The sequence below is a fragment of the Elgaria multicarinata genome, chromosome 14 (assembly GCF_023053635.1).
Source record: "Elgaria multicarinata webbii isolate HBS135686 ecotype San Diego chromosome 14, rElgMul1.1.pri, whole genome shotgun sequence".
Taxonomy (NCBI): domain Eukaryota; kingdom Metazoa; phylum Chordata; class Lepidosauria; order Squamata; family Anguidae; genus Elgaria; species Elgaria multicarinata.
Window position 1 is genome coordinate 26,127,111 of NC_086184.1, and position 14,638 is coordinate 26,141,748.

Here is a 14,638-nt window from a genome sequence, read left to right on the forward strand (position 1 = left end):
CTTCTAACTGGAGTGATAGTGAATTAAGTTTCATAAGCTAATGGATAATCCTTATATGCTGCTTAATATTTTCAAACTTGTAGTAAAAAGTGTGGGAAGCCAGTAAGTGTTGAGCATTGCTTTAGGTTAGGTCTGCTCCCATTAATCCTGCCCACTGTATATGGTCCATTCTTACTGAGTTACGTAGCTGTCATACTGTAGCTTGTGTGGGAACATACTTGGGCCACACACAAATCCTTACTCATACAGTTGGCTTCTGCTACTTGGTAAAAGGTGAAAGTACAAAATTTTCATGTAGAGTATTATTAGAATTTAACTGTCAGTGTTTCACATTACAAATATTGCATGCTTGTTTCATTGACTTCCAGGTACTGGGCACATTACAAATTTGCATATTGCAAAGTTCTGTCAGAAATAGTTAAAATTATACCTGCAGAAAAGCAACAGCTTTTCTTCTAATTATGAAATGTTGTGTATATTGTTTCTGTGTGTATAAAATCAGAGTTCCAGAAAGTAATACATGTTAAAAGGGGTAAGATATTTTGGCTAAAAAAGGAATAGAGTACTTGGAATACCAACATCGTTCAAGAGTAAAGTAAAAAAAAAAACACCACCTGTAAAGGCAGCAAGATACATTTAGATAATGACTAAAATAAGAAAAACCCTATAAATGTCAGATGTTTGAAGAGCAAACTGCTAAAGATATCAAACTAACTTCATTAAATGTGTCAAAAGTAGAAAACTTTCAGGAGCTTTTAAATGTCACAGGTGTAAGTGGAGTACTGAAAGAAGACTGATTGTTATTGTTGTTGTAGAGAAATTGAATGACTTTTTGTATTAGTCTCTGCACAGATGATGGAGGGACTCTGTTCAGTATCTTCAGATTAAATTAGTCTGCTCCTGCAGCAGTTTTTACTCTTCACAAGTTACTAGTCAAGCATCCTCTCCTTTTTCCTCCATACATAAATGGATTTATAATCTTGTGTTTCTTTTGCATGTAATTTGGTGTAATAGTGGTAGTGTATCATTTGCTATTTTACAGTATATCCCATAACTTACCTGGGAACCTCATCAGTATCATAACTTCAGGGACAAAGAATGAGTTCTATAAATGTAGATACCAGCAGTTGTGTAGCCCTGGCCACTTTGTGATGGAGCCCTGCCCACTGCTGGCATGTGGCTCATGACATGTTTTCCCAATATCAATTCAGTCCTTGGGCTGGAAAAAGCTTCTCCATCCCTGAATTACAGTCCTGTTCATTACTACATTTCCCCTTGGATAGTTGTTCTGGTCCAGTATTTCATTTGGTCCAGTACACTGGTTTATGGTTAAGTCCTGATAGTGCCAGTCCAGGGTGAATGACCTCTTGCTTCTGTTAATGAAGGCAGAGGTCTGTCTATATTATAAGAAAACCTGTCGCAAATAATAGTTATTTATTTATTGTACTTTTAAATTGCTCAATAACCAAAGTTCTTTGGGTGGCGTACAATACATTAAGAACAAAATACGACCATTAAAACAAAAAATAAAATCAACACAGAATAAAACTAAGTTAAAACCAGCAGCAAAGAATAAAACTATTACAATCTCATTAAACCAAATTAAAACCAGCAACAGCACCATGTACATTGATGGTGCTATATAAATAAATAATTAATAATAATAATAATAATAATAATAATAATAATAATGTATTAGAGGCGCTAACACAGCTCTTAAAATGCCCGGGAGAATAAAAAAATAATCACCTGGAACTGGAAGGACCATAACATAGCTGCCAGTTGAGTCTCTCTAGGGAGACCATTTCTCAAATGGGGTGCTTTTACTGAAAAAAAACCCCTCACCTGAAGCCCCTCCTCTTGCATCATTTGGTGGGAGCACCTGGAGGAGGGTCTCAGTTAATGTTCGGGTAGGTGTTTGTGTAGATAAATAGCTTCCTGAGAAAATAATGTATTCACTATATCGTTGAATGTCTTTCTTCAACCTTCCTAAGTCTGCCAAAGTGCAGTGAATACATTCCTTTTATAGTGCTCTTCACCCATCTAAAGTCACTTTGTTACATTAGGAATATAAAATGTATTATGTATAACTTGGTTTGCTGATAGAAATATCATTAAAATGATAAACATTTAAAAGTAAACTCAGTAAATGTGTCATTACCGCCTGAATAGACTATTCTTTTAAATTTAATTTATCAAAACATGATAATTTATGAGCAGAGTTATATGTAATACATTTTAGCTTCCTATATTATGTCTGACCAGAGGAAACTTCAGTAAATAGTCCACCAAACTTCTGAATCATGCCAGAAGAAGTAGGAAGAGCTTGGAGGCAGAAGAAGGCTTGTGTACAATATCTGTTCCTATTTGTGAGTAATTGGTTGGAGTGGAATTTAGGAAAATCTAGTCTGAAGGAAAAAGCTATTGAAAACTAACTTTGCTAGGCAAGAATCTATTAGAATTCTTTCCCAGAATTAATAAGTAATTCTTACCTATTAGGTAAGAACCTTTAAGCCATCTCATCCTAGTTGAAAATTGCAGTTTTCCTTGAAGCAGAATATGGTAGGGGGAGAGCTGGCAGACTCTAGAAAGTATTAATGTATTTTGGACATAGTAGAGTTGATTTTGCATGTTGCAATGCCTCTTCAGGTGTCTATTTACACAGGTTTCAATGTTCTTAGTTTTGCTGCTGTGTCTGCTTTGGTTGAGAGGTCTGGTTTCTGCTCTCAGTAAAACTGTCAGGAGTTTCTCTTCTCTCTCACCCTCTCCCTCCCCAAATATAGAAAGTTCACTTTGGATATGTCAAACTAAATCTTCTTCCTCTTGATCTGCATTATAGGAAAAGGGGGGTGCTGTAAGTAATGCCTACCAGGTTTTCTCCTTTTATCAGTGCAGTGCAGGGAGTTGGGTATTACTACTTAACATTTGGTTTCTAGCCAGAAGTCTGAAATTAGAAAGCTTTTTCAAGATTAACCTTAATTTTGAATTAGCAATTCAAAGGTATTTTGGTCCTCATAAGGTTATCATTCAAAGCTATTGCTGAATAACTATATGGAAACAAAGCTGATCAAAAATTTCATATCTGGACTATTTTGATTGTGTTCTGTTTAGATTAGTCAGGCTATTTAAATTACTCAGGCTATATTAAGTAAACATAGCCTTCAAATGTGTTTGTTGACCTGGAGATAAGTGTCCACATAACTTAAGCAGATACTTTTGAAGTCCTTGCATGTTAGAAAATACACAATTCAAAGTTTACATACCATTTAATGGGTCTTTTAAAATACAGATAAAATTAAGAAGTTGAAACACTTGAATATAGGTGTATATGTTTGCCCTGGCTCAATTTTCAGTTGTTGAGCAGTGGCAAACATCCTAGCACCTAAAATTTAAATAATCATTAGTGCCATTAAGCACTGGCATCTTATCCTGAAATCACAATTATTTGTGTTTTTCTAGATTCCTATGGAATTAGATCCAGTATAGGTAAGTTCAGACAAAAGACTGTTCTTATCTCTCATCCTGCAGCCTTCTCTAAACTAGTGTGTTCCATATATTTTGGACTGCAACCCTTAGCCTCCCAGACCAATGGCCATGCTGGCTGGGGCTGATAGGCTTTGTATTCCAAAATATCTACGGGGCATTACATTGGAGAAGAATGAAGGCAACTTAATGGATGGATATTGGTTGGCTATTGGAGCATCCAAATTTGCCTTGAGTGAAACTTGTACGTTTAATTCCCAATATAGGCCAAAGATAACCTGGGAATTATTATTTGATTCTTTAAAATAGTTCAGTGTAAGGTCTCAAAGGAATGGAATAGAGTAAGGTAACCATTGAAAATTCTGTTTGCTGTTTGTGATTAGGGCAGCTGATACTTTTTACAGCAACTGGTCTTCTGACAAGCAATTTGACAAAAAAGCTCAGGTTTAACAAGCATGAAAAAGTACTTCGGGTGTTTGGCAATAGTGCCCTTTGAGCAGGAAGCCCAGTTGCTCAAGGTTAGAGCCCAAGAATGGAAAGTGTTTTGTGGTTGACCATTCCACTCTCTGAATGCATAAGTGCTGGAGTAGCGCATGTTTGCTGCAATAGTTTTGCAATATACTAATTTTTCCACTATTAACAGCCTTTTCTGGAAGTACCTCCACAACTTTGGTATTAATTTGTTTAAGGGATGTGACCTCTTGTATTACTGAAAGGGTTGCTAAGTTTTGTATGACCTCAATGCTAGTTAGAGAAAAATGTTATCTTCTTGAGAGAAGGAATTTTATAAATTATATTTTGTTATTACATTACTTTTTAAATATCTTTTACATGCCATACATTAACTTTGCTGGTCTGTGACCGTAATAAATGAAATGAGTTTTGAAATACTCTTTTTGCCCTGGTGTTCTTTCAGTCAGCTCAGCCACAGCTGCTACCCACTGGCAATTGCTGTGTGGCCAGGCAAGCAATTTATTGCATTCCTAACCATAATTAATTAGAAGTTAAATTCCTTATGGCAGAGTTGCACAAGTGTGTGTGTATGTGGAATTTAATGTTTTTGTGTTACATAAATGTGATCAATTTAATGTATTGATTTCCCCAATAGTACAGGGCCCATCACCACACACTCTTCATAATATGGGAAGTGAGAAATACTAATATAATACAGCTCATGGAGACTGTTAATTTGTCGTAATGGTTATATTGCAAATCTGCATCTTCCATATGAAGAGAGTTTGATTACATGAAAATACATTGTTAGAAAGTTTGCTTTTTGCCTTTCCCCCCTCACCTCCATTTGTTTTAAAAATCTGCCTCTTTTATAGACTAATGTTGACACTTCCTCTGGCACTATTGTGTTATTCCATATTCATTCCTTTTCATCTTACAGTGGAGGAAAAAGTAGTAGTGAATAAAGTTTACAATTATTGATATAGCAGCTATTTCTTTGGTGTTAATATTACTAGTTCCTTGCCCACTCTATTAACAGAACAGTTTTTAATAAGAACCCTCAGGAATTCTGTAAAGGCTGACTATAATGTCATATTTCATATGATTTCTCTTATATGTGCGTTCCCTCACTCTTGCAGCATGGTGAACAAATTTGTCTTAAATTTCATCTTTTGAAAATATGGGAAAGGGTGAATGGTAGGATAGTTTAGTTGCTGATTGGGCAAGAAGTCACGTAGTGGTTCTGCTTTTAACCTGGCAAAGCTCTGTAGTGATTGCATTAAGTTAGGAGGACAGCACTTAATTCTGGAAGGTGAGCTTAAGTAGTCCAGATGCCTACTAAAGGCAGAACCTTCGTATCCTGTGGAATGGCCTGCCGGAGGAGATTCGTCAACTTGACAGTCTTTTAGAATTTAAAAAAGCAATAAAGACTGATCTATTCCGGCAGGCCTATCCAGTGAAATTTTAGAATGTTTTCAGGATGTTTTAATCATGTATGGTATGTTTTAATTCGTTTTAATGTGTATTTTATCTCATGTTTTTATACTGTTTGTTTTACACTTTGAATTGTTTAAGTTTTTGTGAACCGCCCAGGGAGCTTCGGCTATTGGGCGGTATAAAAATGAAATTAATAATAATAATAATAATAATAATAATAATAATAATAATAATCCTGATGTCTGGAGGGTGGGGGTGAGGATTAGTCTTACCCAGATCCATAGATTTTGATTTTCAAGAGTCTGCTTGGAGGAAGACTTAGATATTACGATGACTTGGAAAATCTGAGCTCTTCTAGCCTAGTAGTTATGACTATTTTTGAATAATACTGAAGTTTGTTGGGTGGGGTGTGTGACTCCTCCAGTGTATTTAGTAGCTTTGAAGTCTGATATTTCATTGAATAACCATTTTTAGATTAAAGTAATGTTTACTGCTAGTATTATTTAATAAGACTCATGGTTCTGAATACAGACTTCACTTTGCATGACAGCCGCATTGTATTTAAACTGCTTAGAGTATATAATTTAAAAATTATTACCTCCAGTGTTAGTTCAATTCTGTTAGGCTTCCGTCTTGTTTTGACAACAGTCTAAATCCTGCCATGTCAGCTAATCTTCTTTACTTAAAATATTTATATCTTTCCTATAATAATCTGTGTGTGTCTGCTAACAATATAAATGTTCCTTTTAAAACACCCTTGCATAACGACAATACTACAACCCATATTAGATTTTTCTAGAATGATTGTATGGTTAAACTTAGACTTATTTTGGGGAAAAGGTTCCACGGATGCGTGCTGCAATGAAAAAGGTATGTGTTCTACTCTTATGATCTACCTGAGAGGTGAAATCTTGTGTAGAACAAGGCCTCTCCCATAGATCTTAATGGGGAAGGTGGTTCCTATAGGAAGAAGTTCTCCCTGTGATGTGTTGGACCAAAGGCATTTAGGTTATGGTAAAGGTTGATTTTGCAAGTTACATTTTGCAATTCATTTAACTCATGCAACTGATCCCATTCTGCACACAATGAAATATGTCATGCTTAAAGTAGGCTTTTGCAGTGGTCTCTTCACATGCAAATGATGTCCTCTACATGGTGGCAATTGACTTGTAATCTGCATTTTTTTCCTTGTCTGGTGCTGGTTGCACTCTGGTTTCCTTTTGCAATAAGTAGATTTTTGTGCTGTTTTGTTTGTATTTTTATTATTATATTTGTATTGTTTGCTGCTCTCAGAATTCTTGGAAGTTCAAAGTGTAGGTTATAAATTTGTGAAATACTGAAATCTATGTACCTCTTGTTTTTAGCACATCTTCGTTGCCTCCCCTAGACTGGCCTTTGCCAACTCAATATGGACAGTGTGAATTGAAAATAGAAGTACAACCAAAAACTCATCATAGAGCACATTATGAAACTGAAGGTAGTAGAGGAGCAGTAAAAGCATCTACTGGTGGGCATCCTGTAGTGAAGGTAAGGAATGCCGATAAAAGTCTTTTCTCTGAACTACCATTTCTCTTGAATGCTGTTGAAGAATGTGATAGAGGGAATTATCTAATCAATCAATCTTTATTTACAGTAAGCAGACCACCGTTTATTTATTTATTTAAGCATTTTTATGCCGCCATTCAGCCAAACAAGGCTCTCATGGCGGCTTACAAAAGTATTTCCTGACAGTCCCTGCCCACAGGCTTACAGTCTAAAAGACATGACACAAAAGGAAAGGGGATCGGGAGGGAGGAGGAGGGGAAAGCAAATTCAGGCACTACAATCATATGAGTACATAGACGTTAATAAAAATACAGGATGGTAAAAAGAAAGGATACAAAATCTGTAAAAATGCTAATCAGTAGGTTTAAAATAATGATCAGACATCCATGAGTAGTCTAATGAGAATAGCTAGATTCAAAAATTTGGCCACTTACTCAGTAATAAGCTTATTGGTACCCTGAAGTAAAATAATCATAAAAGACTCAGGAGAGCGACCGGGGAATTATCTAAAAGAATGACATTAACTTAATACTTTATACCACTATTCGAAATGCTTTGTAATTTTACATTCTCTAAATTACCTCTGGCAAATGACAGTTGCTTTCAAGGGACCAAGTGCATCTTCATTCCTACTATAATGCCCTTGTGATAGAGGTGTGGATGGGCAGCGTTCCTGCTTCTAGCCTTACAGCTACTGTCACAACAAAATGAGACCGCCATACCCCCTGCTTTCAAATAAAAGTTATTTATGTAAATTAAGAGAAACACATGATTTACGTACTTCTGCTGCATTCAAATTAGGACTTCAGCTTATTTGACTGTCTCTAGGTTGTGCCTTTTTGGCGGGTGGAGATGGCGGGAAGCCTAGAAATGTGGAAGATTAGAAATCCCGTAGATGCAATACTAGTTTTGGCATTTAATTTTTGTGAACCGCCCAGAGAGCTCCGGCTATTGGGCGGTATAGAAATGTAATAAATAAATAAATAAATAAATTCTCTCCCAAAATGAGGGTACTTCTTTCGTTACACTTTCTGTGGAAGTGTTGTCCCATAACCAGGGATTTAAAGGCCCGCTTCCCCGGCGCGTTAATAACCAATCAAACACACGAGGCGGGAAAGTACACTTAATCCATTTACTTCCGATACTGCAGTATGGGGGTGCTCTCCGGTTCCACAAGATGGAGGCACCCAGAGCAAAGGAATCTCACAGTATATATAGGCCCTGGCTACAAGAGGGTGTTAGTCTCTTTCTAACCCTTCTATTGGTCAGTTCTGGATTAGCAAATTAAGTTACATTCAATTTTCAAGTTAAGGTGCACAATCTCAACGAGTCATAGGTTACATTCGATGCTCTATTGGTTGATAGTTTTTCCCTTTGTCTGATGTCCACCATTAAGGAATGCATATAGCCACATGTAGCCACCCTTTCGCAGAGAACTCATCTTTAACTCTTGGCATGTTACATTCATTAGAGAGATGAAACCTCTCCCTGGGGCCATCAGAAGGAGCAGTCAAGTTACACAGAATGTTTTCTGCTTGTTCGCCATATTACATGTATTTAAAGTAAGGAGATAAAATATGTTGTGATTAAGGTTAATCTTCATCTAATGTGATTCAATATGCTGATCACAAGGACAGCTATGCAGTAGGTGATGGAGCCTCCTGCTGATACTAATTAGGCTTGCTATCCTATGAGCAACTGCCCAGCAATGGAATGCATGTTCTCCAGCAGGTGTGATCTGGTTGTTGTGTGCTGGGATTATGGTACCTAGGAAGGCCAACAGAGATGATCCTAATGCTTGTAGATTGTGCTGTGAGCTCTATTTCACATGTGATAAGTTTTTTAAAAAAGTTCTAATTTTAAAAATGGATCGGTAGGTGGACACCCATGTAGTGTCATAAAACATAAGAAATACACTAAGTTAACACTTTTGCATATGTGAACAATGCAGTGTTTAGACGGTTAAGATGGTTAACTTGTAGGCCAAAACATCTGGAGCATCGTAACTCCCATCAGTTCCAGCCAACACAGCCAATGGTGAGGGATAATAGGAGTTGTAAGCCAAAGCATTTAGAGGATCAAAAGGTGACCACCCCTGGTTTAGATCAACTTTAAAATATGTTATATGTGTACTGAGACACTATATTGAACTTTAATAGTACATAGTTTCAGTGCAGACACGGTCTCATACATACTGAAATATACCTGTAAGGAGACTAACAACACATTCCTACGCAAGTTTATTTGGAATTTCATTTATTTCAGTGTGACTTATACTTCTTGGTAAATATGTTTAGGATTGCTACATTTGGCACAAATGCTTTTGGCAGCTGTTTCTCATTTAACAGGTGGAGAAATTAAAGATTGACTATCTCCTTTGTGTAGTGTGTTAGAATTTTTTAGCCTTAAAGTGATTTACTTTAGAGTTTGGTAGTAACAGGCTGTTTTTAGCATAGGTATAATACAGTTTCTTAACAGATCGTACCCATTAAGGTTCATTTCATTTTGAATGTTTCTCACTGTTCAAAATAATTTTGCTCAACCCTTCATTCAGTTTGAAGTATACAAGAAATAGTTTTCCCCCTCAAGTTTGCAACTGGACATGAACATTTTTAATACAGAGTTCTACTGTCTGGCCTTTACCTTATATCTTGTGTGGATCATATTCTTTTAAGATGAACTAGTGTTGAAATTTGTGTGAGATGTAGGAAAATGTTTGCCAAACAGGATGCTGGAGTGGAGGGAATACCAGTTGTATTTTATATTTTTCGATTTCTCCTCCTTGTGGAAAAAGCTGTACTCTTACAAATTTGTCAATGGTTAGGCTTTAGCACTCATTAGTAAATATTAGAGAATGACTTTGGAATGAATGTCATCAACCTGTGGGATGACCTTGGCCAAGAGAGGGATGGGGCGACTGTGATCCTGTTGATTGTCTTGGACCTCTCAGTGGACATCAACTATGATATCTTTCTGGATAGGCTGTCTGGGCTGGGTGTTGGAGATACTGCATTGCAGTAGCTACACTCCTACTTGGATGGCTGATTGTTGAAGAGGTTACGGGAGGATTGTTGCGCTGTCTCTTGGAGTTATGCAGTGGGGTGCCACAGGGCTTTATTCATTCTCTCTCTCTCTCTCTCTCTCTCTCTCTCTCTCTCTCTCTCTCTCTCTCTCTCTCACACACACACACACACACACACACACACACACACACACACTCACTCACTCACACATTCTGTTTAACATCTTCATGAAACCATGGGGGAAGTGTTATCTAGAAATATGAATTGAGGTATCTCCAATACACGGATGACACTCAGCTCTATCTCTTTTCATCAAATCCAGGTGAGGCAGTGGGTGTTCTGAATCAGTGCCTGGGTGCAGTAATGGATTGGATGAGGGACAATAAACTGAGTCTCAGTTCAGACAAGATGGAGATACTGTTAGTGGGTGATTCTTCAGTCTGGATGAGTGATATTCAACCTGTTCTGGAGGGGCTTGTACTACTTCTATATGATTAGGTTTGCAGTTTCGGGGTGTTCTTAGATCCAGCATTATCATGGAGGACACAGATGGCTTCAGTGGCATGGAGGACCTTTTTATCAGTTTAGGCTGATATACCAACCATAACCTATCCTGACAGAGGTAGCCTGGCAACAGTTATCCATACTGTGGTAACCTCATGTTTGGATTACTGCAATACATTATACATGGGTCTGCTTTGAAAATGCTCCAAAATTTCTATTGGTCCAAATTAGGGCAGCAAGATTGTTAACAGGGACTGGCCAGTTTGATCATATGAAGCCAGTGCTTTATGATCTGCACTGGCTGCCAGCCCATTTCTGGGCCCAATTCAGCGTGCTTGTATTAATCCACAAACCCCTAGATGGATTGTCTCCTTCCATATATATCTGCCTGGAGCCTGAGATCATCCCCAGAGGCCCTTCTCCATGTGCCTTCGCTGAATGAGGTGAGGTAGGAGGCTGCTAAGGACAGGGCCTTTTTAAGTGGTGGTGCCCTGTTGTGGAATACCCTCCCCAGAAAGGCTTGACTTGTGCCTACATTGTGATCTTTTCCGTGCCAGGTTTAGACCTTTTCACTTCCCCAGGCTTTTTAGTCTTTCAGTTTTAAAAATTGCATTAGTTATTTTTAGATCTTCGCACCACTGCTGGGCTTTTACCTTGATTTTTACTTCATTTTTATTTTGTTTTATACTTAAGGTTTTTATGTTTTGCTGCATTGTTGTATTTTATGGTTTTAAGTTTGTTTTGTGAATTGCTTGGAGAGCTTTGGCTGTTGGGCCTTATAGAAATGTAATTAAATAAGTTGGGATGTGTGCAACAGTTCACCTCCCATTTGTGCATGTCAATAATTAGACAATCTTTGTCTTTAGGGACATAAGGAAAGGGATTGGGAGGGAGGAAGGAAAAAGCATGATGGTGATGCTTTGATTCAGTAGCTCAGCTCACTGGAAATATACCTATTTCATAAATAATTATACCAGGTTTGCAGTGGTGCACGCAGGTAATTTTAGACCATGGACTTAATAGTGTTACCACCACCCTCTTTAGACAGCTACGCGTATTACTTCAGTTACGGAGTAAACAACTAATATTGCTCTGCCCCACCCACTTGGCTATTTTATGCTTTACAACTGCTTCTTCACCCCTGTGTTACAGCACAATAGTAAACAAAAACTTGTTTGCCAACCCCTCATTTAAAATAAAAATCTGCGTATGTGTAGGTTCAGATTTTCAATTCACTTTAATCATGTTGCCAACATGACTACAGGAATAAATCGAGCTTGCTTCTGCTGCCCTGCCCAATACATTTATTTGAATATGATTCCATTTTGTTGTATTATTTATTTATTTATTTATTACATTTTTATACCGCCCAATAGCCAAAGAAAAGGATAATCTGTTTTCAAAGTAAAAATAATAAAATGAGCATCTATACAAATGTGTATGCCCAACTGGCTTTCCCCTTGTTATAGAATGGTTTTAAAAATAAGAAGAAAGGATACTGGTGGGGAGTAGAGTCAGCCCTGATGGGCCCCAATATTCCCATGCTAGCCTGGGTGCTGACGCTGGGCCAGTTTTCTGCTGCCAGCATCACCTACCACTCTCTATGCGGTCGTTTGTGGGACCCTGCACTGTATCATGGGAGGTTTGCACTGCACCTATTGTCCTTCTGGGCTGGCATGTTCTTTGTTGGCCTGATATTTCCTTTCTCCTCTTAGGCAATTTATTTTCTTTTGCGTTCAAGCCCACTCTGTTTCTTCTCCCATCCTATCCCCTCAGGGTAAGGTATTTCCTCAAACATCTCTATGGTGCCATTTGGGGGGGAGGGAGGAGCCACCACTGGGAGCTATATGGTGGCCGCTCACCAAATTATGTCTGCTTTAGCAACCTCCTGTGTTAATGCGTTACACCGCTATTCCTCACCTCCACTAAGAAGCAGCTGTTGATTGGTTACTATCCTCTTATGAAGAGCGAGGAGGCTAATGAACTCACTAGGGCTGCTGCCTTGCATTCTCGCTCATCACAACAGACCTTGTGTGAGTTTGCTTCTGTTATTAAAAGACTTGCCATAGCACAATTACGTTGTTTGCTCCACTTGCAAATGTGCATTAATGTGTCCAGATTGAGTTATTGTCTCTTCTATTTCAATAGTGCAGTTTGCTATCTGCTGCTCCTACAGTTTTGCAAGGGATGCAGTCTTCAAAAATAGCCTCTTTGAGCTATTTGCCAATAGTGTAGTTTATGTACAGCTGGGATTATTGAACTAACTTTGCATTAGCTGACAGTTTACAAGGATTTTCTAGTTTTATAAATGGCTGTTAGAGCCAGTTAACTGTTGTGATGTGATGTGAGATTCATAGCAATCTAAACACTGGGCGCACAGAGCCTTTTATAGAGCAACATTTTAGCACTAAGTATTAAAATAGGTTGTTTACCATTTTATTCTTGAAATAAGTTGCCTCATTTGAATCATTGTAAACAACGAATGAAAAGAAAAATTCCCAGGAATAGTGGCAGAAGAGTGTTCTGTGGAATTATTGATACCTTAAAGTATTAAGCAATATCAAGTTAGTCATGAGGCTCACATTGGTGACTCATCCCTGTTCTACCTAACCTACCACATGTAGTATTGTGAGAATAAAACAAATGGCAATATCCAATAGGATACGTGTGCTAACAAAAAATTAGAACGCAAGAAGATCCTTGCTGGATCAGACCAAGGGTCCATGAAGTCCAATATTCTGTTCACACTGTGGCCAACTGTGGAAAACCCACAAGTAGGACATGAGTGCACTAGCAATCTTCTGCTCATGTTCCCCAGCAACTGGTGCATCTAAGCATATCCCCTCTGATACTGAAGGTAGCATGTAGCATATAGCCATCAGGACTAATAGCCACTGATAGCCTTATCCTCCATGAATTTGTCTAATCTACTATTAAAGCTGTCCAAATTCGTGGACATCAGTAAATCTTGTGCTCGTGAATTTTATAGTTTAGCTATGTGCTGAGTGACAAAGTACCCCCTTTCTTTCTTGTTTATGTTGTGCTAGTGTAATGGACCTCTAGTGCAACGCCCATAGTGCTAGCTGGTATAACTGGTTTTCTGGGGAATCCAGTTGTGCCATCTATTGCCATTGTGCCAGAGGTTTCTTGTGCTAGTGCAATGTAATTTACATTAGTGCTTGTGTCTTTATGGATATTGTTTAAGAAAACCCAGTGTAAACTGCCAGAGCATCCTGGAGGACTGGTGGGATAGAAATATGATCAAGACAGGATGAATAAATTTAGCTCAGCCCTAGAACTGAATCTACCGTATTTCTTCGATTCTAAGACACCATTGATTCTAAGACGCACCCCATTTTAGAGATGTTTATATGGGGGGAAAAGTATTCTGCCATGCATGGGGAGCGGATTGCAGGCAGGTAAGGGAAGAGATGTGGCCAATTCTGATTGGGCCAACGGTTTTGGTGCCACAGGGCGGTGACAGGTTACAAGTAAGCCAAAAACGAGGCACTTACCCCTAATGTCGCAGGCCCATGTTGCCTGGTGGGGTGGGCCTTGCCAGGTGGAGGGTACCTGCTGGGGGTGCACGTGCAAGGGCCCGGAGGCTTTACCAGTTGCCACCATTTCTTGCGGGGAGCGGGAGGGGGTCGTTCACGAGGCGCCCACCTTTGGGCCAGCTCCAGCTGCCAGTGCTGAGGGGCCTCTTCCAGGCATGGCTAGATGGGCTGTGGAAATTTCCCGAGGCGCGAAGGAGCCGGCCGCACGTGCACTGCCGCCCCTGGCCCAGCGGTGGTGGCAAGACCCCCCTGCCCTACAGGCGCCCTGGGCTCCTCTCCCACACACGTTGCGTGAGAACAGCACAGCTGCGAGTCCCGGAGCGCATCCCGCATGCACCCCACCCCAGCCCAGCAACTCATCTCCTGGGCGTCGCCTCCGTCTTCTCGGCCGGCTCTGCTGCGCCTCCTCCACCACACAGAACCAGCAGCCACAAGAAGCTGGCGGCGCTCGCCTGCCTTGCACAACCCGCCGCAGCCCTGCGGCACCCGCCCGTCCGCCACGTCCCCATGCACAAGGCGAGGCGCGCGCCAGGCCCGACCCGTCCGGAGCCGCATAGCCATGCCTACTAGGCCCAACCCGGCTGGCTGTGCTTGTGGTGCGGCGGGCGAGGCCTGCTTAGGGCTTGGAGCTCCGTT

At 39.6% G+C, this 14,638-nt stretch overlaps 1 protein-coding gene across 1 annotated transcript in view; it reads left to right on the forward strand.

Moving 5' to 3' along the window:
* NFATC3 (nuclear factor of activated T cells 3) overlaps window positions 1–14,638 on the forward strand; it is a 62,299-nt gene that overhangs the window by 12,608 nt on the left and 35,053 nt on the right. Inside the window, exon 3 of the mRNA XM_063141307.1 lies at window positions 6,738–6,900. Within this exon, the coding sequence (XP_062997377.1) occupies window positions 6,738–6,900 (163 nt within the window). The remainder of the gene's footprint in view (window positions 1–6,737; window positions 6,901–14,638) is intronic.